The sequence below is a fragment of the Diabrotica virgifera genome, chromosome 6, assembly GCF_917563875.1.
Source record: "Diabrotica virgifera virgifera chromosome 6, PGI_DIABVI_V3a".
NCBI classification, from domain to species: Eukaryota; Metazoa; Arthropoda; class Insecta; order Coleoptera; family Chrysomelidae; genus Diabrotica; species Diabrotica virgifera.
Window position 1 is genome coordinate 226,860,823 of NC_065448.1, and position 20,624 is coordinate 226,881,446.

Here is a 20,624-nt window from a genome sequence, read left to right on the forward strand (position 1 = left end):
AATATTATTTTTATAAATGGTTCTATTGTAGTATAGTTTCATTAGCTATTGTTAATGTAGAAAAAAATTGATTGAGGAGTTATGTTTTATTCAAAGTTTGGAAAGCTATTTTGGCAAAAATCGCTTAACGTTGCACCAATTTCTACATTATCAAACACAACAGAAATATTTCCATATGTACTCATGAGAGATGAAGTTTTTCCATAAATGAAAATCTCACGAAACCTTTGTTTCATACAGATTTGAACCCAACTTAATACAAAAACGACGATAGCGACATCTTTATTACAATAGAAATATTGAAGTATGTACTGATTCAAGTAATGATTTATGGAATGATGGTTTTATCCGTAGGTATACTGTCAGTATCACCTCCACTTTTAAAATGTTGATGGCAGATATCAAAATATGTAGATATTTGGTCAATATGGAGTCAGTACTTTTTATTGTTTCATTCTTCTTCTTGGTTAAGTGCCTTCTCCTAATACCAAAGGTTCTTCTCCTAATACCTAATCGGAGGTTGGATATAATTATCACTATCTTTAATATATCTACCGCTTCTCTAAAGAGTTCTGTAGAACTGCATTTAAACCATTCCCTTAAATTCTTCAAGCCTGACACTCTCCTTCTCCTTACAGAGGTGTAACCAGGGTTATCCTAAGGGGGGCTACAACTACTTGATGGTCTCTGGGGGTATGGAATAGTTTTTTTTATATTTTTATTATATTTTGACTGCAAAACTTGGTAAAAACATCCATTCTAAGGAAAAAACGTTCTATACATTTTTTTGATAAAATTAATAATTTTCAATTTATTCGCTATGGAACGTGTTAGTTTTATATCGAAGAAAGCAATGTTTTTAGCAAGTTTTCTGCTAATAACTCAAAAAGTTTTCGTTTTATCAAAACAACTTTACTTAACAAAACTGTACCTTTTGAAAAAATAAACAAAACCGTCTTTTTTAATTTTCTTTAAGAGCAATAGTAATCGAGCTATACTTTATTATATGTTAGTTCTTCTTCATCAAATGCAAAATATTGTTGTTTCAAAGTAAAAAGACGGAAAAATTATGAATTTTTCGAGGATAACTTGTTCAAGCTAATTTAAATCATTTAAAAATATCTATCTCCAGAAATAAAAAAACTATCTAGCTCAAAAATTAGGTGACTTATAATGAAAAGAATGCCAGTCCCTATTTTTTCGGCGAAAAAGTGATAGGAAGCAACCCCCTATTCACCATTCTAATTAAACTTGTTCATTGACCTTATTTGATCTTCTTTAATTATGTATTATTAATAGGTTCTAGAAGTTTGACGGCTTAGAGTGATTAGTTTTTTAAAAAATTGAGTTAAAAGCGAATAACAAATTTTTGTAGTTTAGAAAAAATGGCGTTTTCTTCAGAATAGATAGATTAGCGTCAGCGATACGAAAAAATGTTTAAATATGAAATTGTAGCTTATTTAATTCTCAAGAAACTGAAATGCAAAAATTTTTTCTACGGTAAAAATTAAGTAAGCTATTGAGAACTAAAACTTGCAATAACATGCAAAAACCACCTTTACCAACCCTTTCAAAGTCACCTCTTTTTGCAATTGAGAATTTTAAAAAGATTTAATATTAATAAGCTTATAGATCTTGTAAAATCCTACAAAATTATTTTCTAACAAACTTTCTGAGATAAAAAATAAAAAAGGTATGGTTAAAAAATCAATATATTTTTTGAAAAAAAAAGAAAAATTCCAACTGGACGCATAATAATGTAAATTAGCGGTGTTTTTAGTCATTGGCCTTATTAATTCTTCTTTATTTATATATAAATAATAGATTCTAAAAGTTTGACTGGCTTAGAATGATTAGTTTTTAAAAAACTGAAGTTAAAAGCGAATAAGGAATTTTTGTAGTTTGGTAAAACTACGCTAAAACCTTGGGGGTGGGAATTTTTTATTATATTTTAACCATGTTATTCTATGGAAAATGTAATCCAAAAAAAAAATGATTTTTACATTTTCTTCTTAAAACTAACATTTTTCGAGTTATTCGCGCTTGAAAATAACAGTTTTTCGACGAAAAAATCGACTTTTTTAATGGGTTTTTTGAGAATACCTCGAAAAATATGCATTTAATCAAAAACAACTGTTACTATCAAAATTGTATCTTCTAGTAACACAAACCAAATTATGTTTAATAAAACAAACCGAGATACGGCATGTTAAAAGTTAGCTTTTTTCATAAAATGCATAATTTAAAATATTCAAAGCCAAATAATGAGAAAAATTTGCATTTTTGGAGGAAAACTTAAATAATCTTTTTTGAAGTATACAATTAGACCTTTCAAAAAGATAATAAAAAGTTTCTAGCATGAAAATTAAGTGACTTATAATCAAAAATATCGGTACCTGCTTTTCTCTACGAAAAAAATCAGTGAAAACAACCCCTAACTACCTTCCTAATTCAAAATTAGTCTTCACCTTTCTGTAGTTCCTTTTATATTTATATGATCAATACACTCAAGGAGTTTGACCTATCTAAAATGCCTGATTTTGAAAAAATTGGAGTTTAAAGAAAAATGTATTTTTTGCAATTTGGTATCTTTCACCTTTTACTTCAAAATATCTCCGAAAATACTAAAGATACGAAAAAAATTATAAACTACTAAACTGTAGATTTTTTTAAGACTAAAATTACTCTTTGCACAGATTTTAACTACATTGAACAGTTAGCCAGATAAAGCTGTTTAAAACCTCTATTTACCAGCAAACACCCCCTTACTCGGACCCTTTAAACCGGCCCAAATTAAAAACTAAAGGATCTTACGGAATTTAATTTACACAGTCTTATAGGTCTTTAAAAATCCTACAAAATTTTTTTTGAAGAAACTTTTTATCGCCAAAAATATACAGAATATTTTTCGAGGTATTCTCAAAAAACCCTCTAAAAAAGTCGATTTTTTTGGTCGAAAAACTGTTATTTTCAAGCTCGAATAACTCGAAAAATATTAGTTTTACGAAGAAAATGTAAAAAACATTTTTTTCTTAGAATCACATTTTCCATCGAATTACATGGTTAAAATAAAATATAAAATTCCCACCCCCGAGATGGGGTGGCAACCACCCCAAGGTTTTAGCGTATGATAGCGGCATGATATAGAAAATGATCCTTGGACTATTCCCTACCTTCTGTGAAAATTTCAAGTAAATCCATGCTGGACGAAAAAATTGCCAGCCAAAATGCTTCATTTCCTCAATCGACTATTGGGGCCAACCGACCGGCTCTGTCCCATCATACAGCTGACCGACTATAATATCTTTTATTTGTATTTGATTTAGAATGTGTATACTGATTTTCAGCCTTAGTAAATGGATTTAATTACCTTCGTAGGAAAGCAACTTTGATACGCTCTCAGTAACCCCTGTTCTACGTTTCGCTTGACCGACCGCAGTATGTTTCTCTACACATTCACAGTAATCAACTGTGAAAAATCTAGCTTTAGTAAACTTAAAGAGATTTTTCAGCGCTGCCTCTTGGTCTATTAGTGCTTTGAAAAACTGATATCAGAATAAAAAACCGCTAAACGCGGTAAAAATGAGTGGCGCACACAATATTCCAGCTAGAAAAGAGCTGATATGAATATTACATGGCGCAAAAATGTATTTTAATTTAAATGGAGAATAAAATTCTAGTTTTATTTTGACAGATTTTTCCATAATATTTGCCTAATTTGAAGTAAAAGCCTCCCCAAAAGAGCATCAAATTTCAAAGTTTATCAAAAGTACTATTCTATGGCTCGTTTACCTTTATATTTAGCAAATATTATGGAAAAATCTTTCAAAATAAAACTATAATTTTATTTTCCATCAAAATGAAAATACATTATACATACGTATATTCAGAGAATATTGCCGACAATAATTCATTATAAACTGCTTTAATTATTCTCTTAATGAATTTTTTCTTTTAAGGTCTGCTTCTATAAACAGGAAAACGTCGGATACCGCTACAAGTATGCCGAACCATCGTCCGACCTAAACTATTCCCCCCATTACCACTGGGAATTGCTGGAATGGGGGGAATGCGACGCAAAATGCGGCGGCGGCATTCAGCTCTCCAAATTCGACTGCATCGAAGAAAAAGCCGGGAAAGTGAGTACGAATTTTTGCGCCGGAGAACAGAAACCAGAGGCTCTGACTAAGAAATGCAACGAACAACCGTGTAAGACAAAGTGAGTATTATGCAAGAGGTCTCTATCCTGTAGTATTTTGAAGAATTAATAGTTTTTAGATATTCCTTCTAGCCCGATCAGGGAACACAAAATTTTACGAAAACTTCCGCAAAATAAAGGAAGGATGAAAATTTGGAAATAGGTAGTTAAAATTGTCTATTATTATATAAGAAAAAGTTTACAATTCAACATCCCCTCCATTTTGCAAAAATTGGGAAATACGGGGTGAAAAATGTTTTCTTGGGGTAGAATATACGTTCAAAATAAGTCCGAAATTGTATAAAATGACTAATTCTATGTAACTTTTGTTCTATAGAGTTTTTTCACTAAGTTAATACTTTTCGAGTTATTTGCGAGTGAATATGTTCTTTTTTAATAAAAAAAAACACGTTTTTGAACGGATTTTCGCAGATAACTCAAAAAATGAGTATTTTAGCGAAAGAAAATATTCCTAGCAAAATGTAGCTTATAAAAAACTGAAAAAAATGGTGTATGCATGAGATCTGTAGACCCAACAGAAGCAGAGTTGTAGCTAATGAAAAGTAGGTTCTTCTTCGTCAAATTCCAAATCGAATATTTCATTTTGAAATAACGCAAAAACGGAGCTCTTTTCGGGGAAAATTCATTACAACTTTTTTAGAGTGTTTAAAAAAAGGTTTATTTTTTTTAACTTCTAACATTAAAAGTAAGTGAGTTACGCTAAAAATATTGCTGGTATTTTTTATTTTTTGCGAAAATCACCCCCTAATTAGCATATTAAATAAAATTAATCGTTACCCGCTTCACAAGTGACTTTACCTATGGTAAGTGGTAATGATAAAATGTATTTGTGATGCTAATTAAGGGGTGAGTTTCGCGATTTTTTTTTTACCAAAAAATAAAAGAGACCAACAATATTTTGAGCGTAACTTACTTACTTTTAATGTTATAAGTGTTTTTAAAAAACAAAAATAAACCTTTTTTAACACACTTTAAAAAGTTGAAATGAATTTTCCGGGAAAAGTGCTCCATTTTTGGGTTATTTCACATTGAAATATTCGATTTGGAATTTGACGAAGAAGAACCTATTTTTATTAGCTACAACTCTGCTTCTACTGGGTCTACAGACTTCGTGCATACACCACTTTTTTCAGTTTTTTATAAGCTATATTTTTGCTAAGATCATTTTTTTCGATAAAATTCTTACTTTTTGAGTTATCTCAGAAAAACCGTCCAAAAACATGTTTATTTTTGTTAAAAATGAACATATTCACTCGCAAATAACTCGAAAAGTATTCACACAAAAGTTGTTTAAAATTAGTCATTTTATCCGGTCTTATTTTGAATGTATATTTTTCACGTTCGAGAGTGGGTACTTCACCAAAATGGAGGGGATGTAGAATGGTAAACTTTTTCTTATATAATAATAGAACAATTTTAACTACCTATTCCCAAATCTTCACCCTTCCTTTATTTTTTTTTTGGGTCAGATTGTTCTTTGATCGGGCTATTCATGAATAGGGTATGTATATCAATAAACGGAAAAATCTTGAACAACATAAGATTCGCAGACGACACCGGTATTTTTTTAGACAGTCTAGAAGCACTGCTACGATTAGTAAATAGATTACATCAAGTCATAATAATAATATAAACTAGAAATATTCTTATTTAGAATAGAATAGAATAGAAATATGCTTTATTGCCATAAAAAATTTTACAATTTTATCGACAAAGCTTATAAATAGTCAAAAAAACAAAACAGTAACAATCCAATTTACTAAAATTACATAAATCGTCAATATATTTAAATAATAATAATAATAATGAAGTTATAACAGAAATAATCAATTGCAAAAATTTAAATAAATTGCAAATGCATAGTGTACCTAATAATAAATAAAAAATGTTTAAAAGTTAAAAAGTTAAGCTGCTGCATATGACACCCAAATATAGATAAAAAAATAATAAAAATACTACTTGTGCAAAGGGTACTGTAATTTCTCAGTTATTGACTAAAAAAAATTTCTACTGAATAATATGGTCTTTCAGACAGGTAGGCTTTTGTCAGTTTACGGAATTTGTGGAAAGATGGTGCAGATTTTAGTTGTAGGGGAAGATGGTTGTACATTTGTTTTTGCGGAATATAATATCGATTTCTTTACTAACTCCGAGGACGGGGTCGGCAAATAGACGAGACGTCAAACGTAGAATTTCTCGTGAAGTAGATGTTTACGAATTAAGCAAACAGTTTCTAAAATATACAAAAATGGAAGGATTAAAATTCCGTGATCTTTGAAATAACTTCTGCAATGTGTTGTTCTTCTGAGGCCAAACAGATATCTTATTGCTCTTTTTTGTAATTTGAAAATAACATCGAATTGGGCAGCTGTACCAGAACCCCAAAAAGGAAGACCATAACGAACATGTGACTCGAACAAAGAAAAATATGTTATTTTGGAAGATGCTAAATTGAGTTCATTCGAAACAGATCTTATAGCATAGCAAGCTGAAGAGAGTTTCTTCCGTAACAAATCGATATGGAGGGACCATTTAAGGTTGCTGTCTAAAAAAATACCAAGAAATTTTACAGAAACAACGGTACTGATCTGGCTGTTATTAAGGGGTAAGGGTTGAAGAGCTCCTTTATAAGACAATGCTACTGTTTTATCTACGTTAAACGAGAGTAAATTTGAGTCAGACCAGGTTTTTATTGTAAGTAGATCAGAAGTTATAGTAGCATGAAGAGTTGCAATATTTGTGTTGCTCCAAGTTATACTGGTATCATCAGCAAAAAGAAAGATTTTTCCATCGATTTTTAAATTAGTGATGTCATTAATAAAGATAAGGAAAAGTAGAGGACCCAATACTGAACCTTGAGGTACCCCACATACAATGTTTTTGAGACTAGAGTCTGTATCATTTGCTCTAACCAGTTGTTTCCTATCATCCAAGTAAGATTGGAACCAATCTAAAGAAATGCCTCGAATTCCGTAGAAATTTAGTTTTTTTATCAAAATGTTGTGATTTACACAATCAAAAGCTTTGGCGTAGTCACAAAAAACGGTGGCAGTGTGAAGATTATGTGTGCCGTGCTTGTTTTCAAGCGTTCCGTTGGCTATCGTCGTATTATCAAGCTGATGAAATGTTTCTTTGTTGGCAGCTATATGAAACAATTCCTTGACTGTTCGACGTGTCGACAGGTTTTTGACAAAACATCGTAAGCATCAATTTTCCAAAAATACGATTTTTATCCTAAATGGTTACTTACGATAATTTACAGCTAATTCAAAATTATTTTTCTCATAATAACATCCTAAGTCTAAGTTTTCACTCTAATGGCATATAAAACAACGTGATGTTACTCTACATCCCACCAGACTGAAAACAATGGGAACCTTCTGTGGTTACACCTCCGAGGCTTCTACAATTTGCAAGCCATACGGATGCTGAAACTAAGGAAGATGAGGGAATTTTACAATTTATAATTCACGTCCCATCTGCTCAGCGCGGCAAAGTTCCAACGAGAATTGTTCCCTTCGTACTCCAATCAGAGTAAACATGTAAATCAAAAATGAATAACCATGTAACGGTTAAGGATGTAGAGCAGTGGTGCTCAGACTTATACTGCGTGGGATCTACCACATAAACTTCAAGCTTCCAACGATCGACTGATAGTAAAAAAAAAACAATTTTGAAAATGAAACACTTTATTGCACATTTCTATTTGATAAAAAGTTGTAACTACAGAGAGTCGTAATTAAAATCATGTTTTTCATATTAATTTTATTTGGATGTTGATGCATGGCACTGCGTATCATCCACAACTAATTCATATTATGATGGTACGTAATTACCGAGGACCAAAAATGCAAGCATCAGTTAGCCGATTACGATACTTTGATTTTACTACCTTAATTTGGGTAAATGCAGACTGACACAAGTATGTTGATCCAAAAATGCTGTGAACTGCAAAGCTACTTACCTCAAAGACGGGTATTTGTCTGGCGATATAAAAGGCAAAAAAAGTTCGTATTGGTCGCTCTGGATTGAAGATATATATCCGATATTATTTTCAGTACCTCATTTTGGACGGAAATTAGCTGATTGAATCTAATTGAAAGTAATGGAGATTTCAGTGGCAATTTTTTTCATCTCTTCACAAGAAAATTTATTACAATATCTGTGTTTTTTAAAATCAGCGAAGAGTCTATCAAACTCACTAAGAAACTGCTTGTAGCTCAATCTCCTAATAATAAACATAATTCAAATGAGATTTACCCTTTTTTTTTCAACGACGGAAAGTTGTTTAAATCCTTTCTGTTCATTTGATTAATCAATAATTTCAATTTGTCGATAAAAAAAATGTAGGTACTGTGCTCATCACATCGATAATAATTGTTTTATTTTTATCCTGTAGTTCCAAATTAAAGAGGTTTAAATGATTTGCTAAATCTGATACGAAAGCCAGCTCACTGAGCCATTTTTTGGTTTTGAAGTAGATGAGCCTCGTTCCCTAGTTCTTCTAGAAAACAAATTATTTCGAAAAGTAACTCCTGGAACCTATCTAAAAATTTTCCACGGCTCAACCACCTCACATCTTTATGCAAAAGTAAATCAGTGTGTTCCGCAATTTACAATTTTTGTTGTTATCTTCATGACGTCTTTCATGTTTAAAATTTAGGAACACAAAACTTGCTGGTGAATGATGCAATGGAATGAAAAAACGATGGGAAGTCATCGTTACCTCGATATAGTGCAACACATCCATTGTTAACGTCAGTCATGGATGGTGCACCATCTGTTGTAATACACACTAGTTTGTAAATCGGTAGCTCTTATTATTTTACAAAATTAAAAAACAAAACGTTGTATATATCTTCTCTGCTAATTTTTTCTTTCAGAGGCGTTGTTAACAATTATTCTCTATCCAACATATCAGAAAATACCATCCGAATACAAATACACAACTTGGCGGTATCATTAATATCGGTTGAATCGTCAAATTGCAAAGAAAGGAAATTATACACTTCATAGTAGGTATCACTTTTAACTTTGCTTTTCAAATCTTTCCCATGATTTAGATACGTCTATAGAGCGTTTCACCTTAAGTATTGAATATTGCGGAGATAGCCGCATGATAGTAACCATTGGATGTTACAACAGGACTTCTTTGATAGGAGACATAATATCTTTTCCATTTGTATTTTTCCGTGAATCGCGATCGACTTCAAAAACTTTGGCGAACGACCGGTCGATCGCGATCGACTCTTTGAGCACCACTGATGTAGAGTAACATCACGTTGTTTTATATGCCATTAGAGTGAAAACTTAGTCTTTTGCTAGCAGTTGCCGCTAGGGCATCTATGCCATTTCGTTCGTTGCAATCCGTGACTGCACGCCGGGGTTTGTTTTGGTTGGATCAGAGAGAGCAGCATAGGTGCCTCCTGATGAGAGACTAATGAGTTTCGAAACCGATAGAGGTGCTTGCTGCACCCTCTGATTGGACTAGAATATGATACGGCTGTATTTTCGTTTTGCAACGAAGTTGAAAATGGTTATTCATTTTTAACATCCTAAGTGTCTAAAATTTAATTTAATTTTTATTGTAACCACCGCATTTCAAGCTCATTTTGTGCCTTGGTATCTTAAACGGCAAGGTAGTACCGATAGATGATAGTAAGCGCCATAAATCTTGTCGGTTACGTTTGTAAATTTTGCCGCTTACGATAAGATTAAATGAACAAAATGACCGTTAGGATTACTCAGTGTTATCTTAAATTTTATTTTGCTAGAACAATTTAAAACGAAAATAATCGTAGTTTAGATAAATCCTCTTATTCAATAGATGCGGAAATCGTAATTAAAAAATCGAATAACTTTTGTGTTTTATATTTTTTTCTAATTCTGTAAATAAAGCAGTTTACAAGGGGGTCAAAATATAATGAATAACCCTGTACATTTATTGGGGCCGACCGACCGGCTCTGTCCCATCATACAGCTGACCGACTATAATAACTTTTATTTATATTCAATTTAGAATGTGTGTACTGATTTTCAGCCTTAGTAAATGGATTTATTTACCTTCGTAGGAAAGCAACTTTGATACCCTCTCAGTAACCCCTGTTCTACGTTTCGCTCGACCGACGGCAGTATGTTTCTCCACACAATCACAGTAATCAACTGTGGACAATCTAGTTTTAGTAAATTCAAAGAGATTTTTCAGCGCTGCCTCTCCGTCTATAATGTTTTTATGTAATGTTTCTCTAGCCAACAAGTAAAAGTTTATAGTGATATTGAAAATAATAACAATAGCTAACATCAATGTATTGGGCTTGAAATGCTAATTTTGTTATTAAACAACGTTGCCTAGGTGGAAGGTTGGAAAATGGAGCCAGTGCAAAGCGTGCAAAAACATTACAGGACTGCGAACTAGAGAAATACAATGTGCCAGAGAAAGTCCCAAACAAGGGGCAGAAGATATCCTGCTCGAAGATTCCAATTGCGAAGGCGTCAGACCCGCCACTAGCGAGTTGTGCGACTCTCCCGTGAAATGTAAAGCCAGGCAAGCTGAATGGGCTCCGGAGGAGATGCTAAGAGATGTTTGGGTGCAAGTCAATAGAATCAAAAGAAAGGATGACAAGAGATATCTGGTAAAATATATAAAGTATAAAGTTTTTCATTGTATTAATTGTTTTTCTGTGTGTTATTTTTTTTTGTTAATTTGTTTTAAGAAGAAACAGTAGCGATCAACAGGTAGCGAAAACGCGTTCCAAGATTGCGGCTGTAATTTTGAATATTTTTTCGAGATATTTGGCACACGTATTCGTAATATAATAAAGAATGGCGGTACAGAGCCTAATTTGAAAAATATATTAATATGTGCAAATTACTCTGTAATTAAATACAATATTAAAAAAACGAACCTATACCGCCATTAAGAAGAACAAAAAAATACACTTTCTTCAAATAAACTTTTAAGAAAGTGTATATTTTTGTTCTTCTTAATGGCGGTACGGGCTCGTTTTTTTAATATTTTATTTAATTACAGAGTAATTTCCACATATTAATATATTTTTCAAATTGGGCTCTGTACCGCCATTCTTTATCATACTACGAATACGTGTGCCAAATATCACGAAAAAATATTCAAAATTACAGCCACAATCTTGGAACGCGTTTTTGCTACCTGTTGATCGCTACTGTTTCCTCTTAAACATAAATTTTATCTCTTCAATAAATTTATCCATGTATTCGAATAATTTTCCTTCAATTCTGAGAATCTGGGTCTGATTTCAGTAAACGTATTTAATTATGTTCAGATCCTGCTTTTTAATTTCTACTTCTTCTAATATTTTTGTATCATCTTGGCTTGCTGTACTGGATCAAACGCTCTCTCATAATCAACCATACTATATGTCGCAACTGAAGTCTTTGGATCTTTTGTTAATGAGTGAAGTGTTTTAGTGAGAATAAAGACCTCACTTTGACTTGGGGAAAACCTCACTTTCACACAGCTCTTCTTTCAGTAACTTCTCTTATGGATTATCCTTAGGAACTATTTTAGAAGATGATTCACGAGACTTATGGTAAGGTATTCTTAGTATTTATTGGCTCCTGTTTTTTTTTTTGAAGCGCCTGATTTTGAAGCATACAGTGTTGTAAACGTTGTTGAGTTTATTATCGCAGAATAAATTTACAGTAAATGGCACAAACTTTCAATACAGTGGCGAAGAACTACAACATGAAAATATCAACAGACAAGACAAAATCCCTGGTAGTGTCAAGGGAACCCATAAGATGCAAATTAGTAATTAACAACGAACTAATTGAACAAGTCTCGAGATTTCAATATCTGGGAATCGAAATATGTAGTTATGTACTTGTTAAAGAGAGCGTCCGAAAGCAAGCAAATAAAGCCAATGACATGTCAGGATGTCTGAGGGATGTCATCTGGAGAAACAAAGATATGAGGCTGGAAGGGAAAGTACGCATATACAAATCATGTGTAAGACCGATCATGACGTACGCGATAGAAACAAGATGTGACACAGCAGAAACCAAGAGGATACTGAGAACATCAGAAATGAGAACGCTGAGGTCAATAACTGGGAAAACACTGAGAGACAGAATACCGAACGACAGAATAAGAGATCTCTGTAACATACAAGATACAGTACGGTGGGGAAGACAGAGACGACGAGAGTGGAATCAGCATGTGACGAGAATGGACAGCGAGAGAATAGCCCGTATAGCCAGAGATTCGAAGCCAACAGGCAAGAGACCATTAGGAAGGCCCTTTAAAAGGATGTCGAGATAGCTGGCAGTCAACATCACAGCTACGAATACAAGCTCAAAATCGGTAAGGAACAGGCCAAGAGACCTCTTATAAAAAGAAGAAGAAGAAGAAGAATAAATTTGCTGTAGCAACATTCTTAAAATTTTTATCTTTTTGGTCTTCAAATAGCTATTCTAGCTATTATTTAATCGTTACTGTTCTAGTCTGTTTATCCAAGATGATGAATCAGTTTGATTTCTTTCCTGTCTCTGTCTTACTCCACTTAATGGTAGGGGAGCAAAGTATGCTAAATGTGCAGTCACTCAAGCGTTATGGGGACCTATTGGGTTATGAAAAGTAGGTCCTAAAACCAAAAAAAGTTAAGTAAAGTTTTCCATTTTAGTGAGAACTTTCCATTTTTAATTTAATTTTTCATTTCCAACAATCGTTTTTTTTTTAGATTATAGCGCCATCTATCCATAATTCAAAACAATGTCTCGAATAAAAGTTACTTATTTTTACGTAACGAGTTCAAATATGCAATAAAAAATGGGGGCTCCCATTTAAGATTTTAAAGTCCCTCCACCTCCGTGGGGGGTCGTGTTTAGTGCCATTTGATAGATTTTTCAAAAATATTGTATAAGTGTATTTTTCAGTTTTTCGATCTAATGTTAATATCGCGAAATATCGCGGGATTCGTATTTAAAATTTTAAATTTACCCCTCACCTCTCCGTGGACAGCCGTGTTTGGTATCATTCGATAAATTTTTGAAAAATATTGAGCACGTATTTTTTAGTTTTTCGATCTGTCATTCATTTCGCGAAATATTCGCATTTTTCTTGTGAAATTTTGGGACTCGCCCATTTCCTTACGCCCCGCTCAAATTGCCAGATTTTTGAAATATACACTGTTTTGCATGTACTTAGTAACTTACCTTATCTTAATCTGACGATTTCGAATTTTTCTAAGCATAGATTTCTTTTTCGGCCCCCCTTAACCTCCCCTGCAGTAAGAGTCAATATATGGTAGAGGTACATTTTCAAGGTACAAAGTTTCTCCCCATGTAATAATCTGACGCGCTCGAGTTACTGCAAAAATCCCCGCTTGGGCTCCCCTACGATAAGGGTTCTTCAACTATCCTATGTACGTGACTATAATAATACTTTAACAAGTTTCAATTTCTTTGCATCTCTCATCTCTCCATTGCTATATTTTTATTTCGCTTCTCTGATTTTTCTATTGTTATATTTATCGTTTTATATCTATCGGGATCATTTTAGACTTTTACTCTTTTGTCCATTAGCTTCAGGATCTCATCCGTATCCATGATTTTTTTACTGTATTAATTTATCTTCTTTTAAAAGTTTTCCTTTATATTTTGAACTATTTTTGTAATCTGTTTGATCTTTTGTTCTACATTCGATTCATCTTCTTATATCGCAGTCATTTGCTTGTTTAACTTGTCTTGGACCACCATTTTCATATTAAAATCTTTTAGCATTTCGCCAGTCAATGGGAGCAAGAATAGGATATTACCTCCGAATTCTATCCTACTGCATGAATTTTAATGAAAATTTGGGCCTAGCCTCTACTTATCTCCTAATTCAAAGTTTACCCTATGCCGATGTGTGCTTTTATCTTGGGGGTGGTTCCCACCCCTTCTTAGGGATGGAAAATTTTTTGGTTAAAATTACCACGGAATTCGCTAGAGAACCTAATTCTAAGCAAAAACTGTTTTATAATTTTTTTTTGAAAACTCAATACTTTTTGAGATATTCCTGGTTAAAAATTGGCCATTTTCATTGAAACATAATACCCTTTTCGAACGGTTTTTTGCGAATACCTTAAAAACTAGGCATATAACTAAAAAAACTATATTAAACATTTTTTTAGGTTATAAAAAAAACAAAGAGACACTTGCCTTCAAAAATCTTCTAGTTATAATACAAAAAGAAATATGGTAGGTGAAAATAGTTTGTTTTTTGGTACATTCTCAAATTGGAGTATTCAACTTGAAATAACAGAGAAACGGTCGACTTTAGGTGTATAATGCTACTAATACTTTTTGTAGTGCTTGAAAAGACCTTTAAAATGAGAATGTATTTTAAGAAAAAATGAGAACTAATTTTAACCAACATCCACCAAAATGTAACTGCATCGTTTTCCTTCCACATTACCTTTTATTATAGTGTTATTTCTATGTTCAAAAAGTTGGACGGGTTTAAAATGAATGGTTTTTGAAAAAAAAGATCAAATTATAGAGAACATTTTTAAATTTTCTTAAAAATCTTCCTTTTTCTCCATGTAATTTGAAAATGATAAGAGATACAATAATGAAAAATAAAAAGGAAATTTTTATCTGAAAAAGCCCTACATTGTTGTGTGGTATCTTTTTTTTCGTATCTCTTATTATTTTCGAGTTACATGGAGGAAAAGGAAGATTTTTAAGAAAATTTAAAAATGCGCTCTATAATTTTATCTAATTTTTTTCAAAAACTATTCATTTTAATCCAGTCCAACTTTTTGAACATAGAAATAATACTATAGTAAAAAGTATTGCAGAAGGAAAACGATGTGTTTAAATTCTGATGGATGAGGGATTAAATATACTTTTCATTTCTTCTTAAAATGCATTAGTCATCAACTTTTTTTCAGAATATCTCGCTTATTTTCATATAATCGACATATAGTATTGCTCATTTTAAAAGTCTTTTCAATCACTACAAAAGTTATTGGTATAATTATACACCTAAAATCGACAGCTTCTCTGTTATTTCAAGTTGAATACACCAATTTGAGATTTGAGCATGCAGCAAAAAACAAACTCTTTTTACCTACCATATCCCTCTTTGTATTTTATTTAAACTAGAAGATTTATGAAGAAACGAATTTCTTTGTTGTTTTGTAACCTACAGAAATATTTTATATAGTTTTTTTGTTAGATGCATAGTTTTAAAGGTATTCGCAAAAATCCGTCCGAAAAGGTGTCATTTTTCAATGAAAATGGCCAATTTTCAACCACGATTAACTCAAAAAGTATTGAGTTTTCAAAAAATAATTATAGAACAGTTTTTGTTTAAAATTAGGTTCTCTGGCCTCTTCCGTGGCTATTTTAACCAAAACATTTTTCACCCCCGAGAAGGGGTGGGAACCACCCCCAAAATAAAAGCGCACATCGGCATAGGGTAGACTTTGTTTCTTGAGCTATTACCTACTTACTGTGAAAATATCAAGTAAATCGATGTAGTAGGATGGAATTCGGAGCCAAATACCTTCATTGACTCCCTACATGTCTATACCCTGGTTTCAATGTACACTTTTGAGTTTGACTCGAAATATCAGTAAAAGGTGGTGAGTCTTCAAGTCTACTAGGTCTGGACAGATGTGAAGCTGTTTGGTAATTGTCGATTTACTAAAATGTAACCTACTGATTTCTAACTATCCTCCACAGTCTGTCCTGAGGGGGTTTCCAAGTGTACAGTTTTCCAGTGGTAATAATTGGAAGAACGTGCTGGTAACAACTAATTATGTTTCTTCTGCGAATTTTTCTAGAAGGTCTTTTCTCTCGTTTCTGCTTCCAAGTCAATCTGCTCCGATGTGGTGTTTTATCTGCAGCTCTAAGCTGGCACTAAAATCTTCCATGATGATGAAAACTTTCTATCGTTCTAAATACCTACAAATAATTCTCTGCTGACTTGTAGAGATGTAGAGGTTGAATGTAAAAAATTTAAAATTATGAAAAATGCAGTGTTTATTATTTTTATATCATCATATACAGGGTGTCCCGAAAATATTGATCATAAATTATACCACACATTCTGGGGTCAAAAATAGTTCGATTGAACCTAACTTACCTTAGTACAAATATGCTCATAAAAAAAGTTACAACCCTTTGAAGTTACAAAATGAAAATTGATTTTTTTCAATATATCAAAAACTATTAGAGATTTTTTATTGAAAATGGACATGGGGCATTCTTATGGCAGGAACATCTTAAAACAAAATTATAGTGAAATTTGTCCACCCCATAAAAATGTTATGGGGGTTTGTTCCCTTAAACCCCCCAAACTTTTGTGTACGTTCCAATTAATTCATTATTGTGGTACCATTAATTAAAAACAACATTTCTAAAACTTTTTTGCCTCTTGGTATTTTTTAGAAAGTCCGTTTCTATCAGGATGCGGCTTCTTTTTTAATATGTTTACATAAAAATTTTATGGGGGTTTTGTTCCTTTAAGCCCCCAAATATTTGTGTACGTTCCAATTAAACTATTATTGTGGTACCAGTAGGTAAACACAGTGTTTTTAAAACTTTTTTGCCTCTTATTTTTTTTTTTGATAAGTCACCTTTTATCGAGATGTGGCTTCTATTTAAAAATATAGCTAATAATGTAAATTATAAATAAATTTTCATATTATTAACAGCTCTCTATAATCGTACTTAACCATATGCAAATATGGGGTGGATTCGACAAATATTCAAAATATCTCGATAAACACTGGCTTATCGAAAAAGTATTAGGAGGCAAAAAAGTTTTAAAAATATTGTGTTTACCTAATAGTGCAACAATAATAATAATTTAATTGGAACGTACACAAAAGTTTGGGGGGGGGGTTTAAGGGAACAAAACCCCCATAAAATTTTTATGAGGTGCACAAATTTTACTTTAATTTTTTTTAAGATGTTGCTACTAAAAGAATGCCACATGTTAATTTTCAATAAAAAATCTCTAAGAGTTTTCGATATAATATGAAACAAAAATCGATTTTTCGTTTGTAACTTTAAAGGGCTGTAACTTTCTTTGTGTGCACTATTGTACACAGGTAAGTGAGGTTCAATCAACCTATTTTTGACTCCAAAATGTGTGGTATAATTTATGACCAATCTTTTCGGGACACCCTGTATAATCTTTTATATTTCTTTTAAAAATACATTTATGATTTTAGAATCTGGATAATTTAGTAGATGTCATAAACCTAAACGGCGGCAAAGATAGTTGTGGTGAAAACACTAACGAAATTACAAAAGCCCCCTCCACCAACATAACTTTCAGCGTCGGTCAAATTATCAAAGACCGAATTCCACAAACAGAGATAAAACTTCTTAGGGTACCATTAAAACATTCCCATGACACACTAAACATTTCTGATAGTGCCTTTGAGTCCATGGGCGACACCGTTGGAGACCAATTGGACACAGGAAGCGTTGTTGTAGTAAAAGGCCAGGAAGCTGCAGAGAAATTAAAAGAATTGGGACAGAATAAATTGGAGAAACAGGAATTGTTGTCTTCGACCGTTGCGTCAAATTATACAAAGGAAGAAGCAAAACAAAAGGGAGAAATTACAACTGAGAGTTCCAAAAAGGTTGCTTCGAAAAACAAAGTAAATGATGAGGAAAAACCAAAATCAAAGAGGAAGAGTCATTAAACCATTCAAGATAAAAGCATGATATCACAAGTATCAAATACTATTATGATTTATTGTAAAAATAATTATGTAAAAAAGGGATTTTCTAAAAATATTTAGATGGAAAGAATTTCTTAGTTTATAGGAACTTATGTACATATATATTTTTATATTATACGTTATATATTTAGTTTAATAAAGTCTTTTAAAATAGATCTTTTTACTGTTTCATTAGCTCACCTCGTCTTCTTCTTTAAGTGCCATCTACAAATCGGAGGTTTATTATCATCGTCACTATCTTTACTCTATCTACTCCTGCCTTGACAAGTTCTATTGAACTTCGTTTGAACCAGTTCTTTAAATTTTTCAAACATGACACTCTTCTTCTTCCTATATTCCTCCCCCCTTAATACGTGTTCTCTCATTACGTGTTCCAGATATTGTAACTTTTTTATTTTTATTCTGTTTATTATTCCTTACAATACTTACGGCCAGGTACGTAGAGCAGAATACATAGAAAAACATGGTTGCACCATGGAGCTCAAGAGAAACTGGAAGGAAAGGAGTCCGAGAAGATCATGGAAAAATAAAATAGACGAAGCCATGTCAAAGGAAGGATTGAAAAAAGGAGACTGGAAAGATAGTGAAAAATGGAAATCTTTGCTGACGGCAGGGAAACTGCACTAGCTGTTTACAATCTTTTATGTATGTATACAGGGTGTGTCAGTAAGAATGTCTAATCTCTGAGTTGTATATTCTAGATCTCAAAATATTAAGATTTAAATCAAATCACTTAATTAAAATATGGCTCCTTACTGAGTTAAAGGGTGCTTTATTTAAAAATTTAAAAACTATTTTTAGCCAGAACTTTAAAACCATTTGCCGTATCCTTATTGTCCTTTTGAAAAAGAGTGTATATTGTACACCCTACTAAATTATGACCAATAAACGTTTCTAGCTACTAGCAGAGGCCTACGACAGGGGATAGTGGATGGTTAATCCTTCTCAAACTCTACGCGACTGGGGAATTACTATTTTAGCGCCATTTATCGATTCTCCAATATTTTCTGTGCAAATAATATTGTCTTAATAATTCTTACCGATAAGTCATTAGTTTTAGAGATGTTTAAAGTTAAAAATGAAACGGCACAGTTATTTTAATAAATGTATTGTGTTGCTTCATTTTAATTTTCAAATATCTCGAAAACTAATGATTTTATCGTTACAAATGAAGAATATATTATTTCCATAAATAGTATTAAAAAATCTAAAAATTACACTAAAATAGCAATTCCATCAATGGCGTAGAATTTGGGAAGGGCCAACCAATCACTATCATCTGTTGTACGCCTCTGGTAGTAGTTAGAAATATTTATTTATCATAATTAGGTAAGGCGTGCAGTAGTCACACTTTCTGCCAAGTATTATAAGGATAGGTCAAATAGTTTTAAAGTACTGGGTGAAAATAATTTTTAAATTTTTTTTATAAAAAACCCTGTAGCTCAGTGAGGAGCCACATGTCATTAAAGTGATTTGGATTAAATATTAGTATTTTGAGGTATGTATATAATCTATAACTTAGAGATTGGACATTCTTAATGGAACACCCTATATTATTATCTTCTCTGAATATTTTCTTTGAACTAGGCTTACTGTGGACACTACCTAAAAAATCGTGCCTTCAGTAAAGAAATAATAAATTACAATAACAAACAAGTTATTTTTGTACCTGTTTTTCCAAGATGCCGGCAATAGAACAAGAGTGGCAACCACAAAAACTTTAACTTATACATAAACTTACCACCAACCCCAACACATAAAAAAATAATAAAATTGCATTCTCTGCAAAATGCACGCTAAGTCTTAAAAATGTAACATTTGAATGGACTATAGACTGACTACAGGATATATTTTATCAACCACTTGATAAAATCAATCAACGTGATAGGTAGGTACATGATAGAAGTACTATCACAATGGCATATGATGCTGTTTTGTGTTTGTGAAATAATTTCAATCACTAAGCGAATGTGGTTGCATTCAAAAGTCAATAAATACATAGTGAGTTTGGTTATTGATTAACAAATGTCACGATGTTCGATTTTGCTTTTTGTCTTTTATCTCCAATGCGGAATTGTCATTTTCCCTTTAATCACGTACTACATGTGTAACCAAAATGAGTTTCAAAAAATTCTAATTTTAATTAAATTTGAAAAAACCACCACCGGATTGTTATTCTGATATTTCGCGTTTGCAACGCCAACTCCGTATGTATACATGTGTGTAAACAAGTGGTAACGTGTAACAGTGTTGCCATAACATGATATTTATATCGTGGTGTAAATATTTAATAATTTTTGATAGGTTCTGAACAAATAGGTATATATTGGATGTTACAGCTGAAGGACACAGATACAGGATATAATGAGATCTATAAATGCTTTAGCGGCTGACTGATGAAAACAAAACACGGAATCAAACAAGTTTTTTTATTTGCAAACCATAGTAAAAGAATAATGACAATAAAATAAGCAGTGTAAAATTTCACTGCCACAGCTTTGTAAAGATGCATTTAATAGTCCAGGGCGCATCTGTTTTGAGATGGACGTTGAGAGGTGACTCAAATTTTTTTGCAAAAATTGCTTGAAAATAAATCAAATAATAATATTTGAGTTGTCCTCCCTCTCAAAAAGGTCCGGAACATTGTTTAAATAATCAAAATGTTAAAAATTGAAGGAACA

The 20,624-nt window shown here is 32.3% G+C and overlaps 1 protein-coding gene across 1 annotated transcript in view; it reads left to right on the plus strand.

Moving 5' to 3' along the window:
• Positions 1 to 18,086, plus strand: part of LOC126886762 (A disintegrin and metalloproteinase with thrombospondin motifs 12-like) — a 188,061-nt gene extending 169,975 nt beyond the window's left edge. The window contains exons 15-17 of the mRNA XM_050653786.1: positions 3,960 to 4,219; positions 10,572 to 10,851; positions 17,425 to 18,086. Of these exons, the coding sequence (XP_050509743.1) occupies positions 3,960 to 4,219; positions 10,572 to 10,851; positions 17,425 to 17,904 (1,020 nt within the window). The 3' untranslated portion in view covers positions 17,905 to 18,086. The remainder of the gene's footprint in view (positions 1 to 3,959; positions 4,220 to 10,571; positions 10,852 to 17,424) is intronic.
• The last annotated feature ends 2,538 nt before the right edge of the window (positions 18,087 to 20,624 follow it).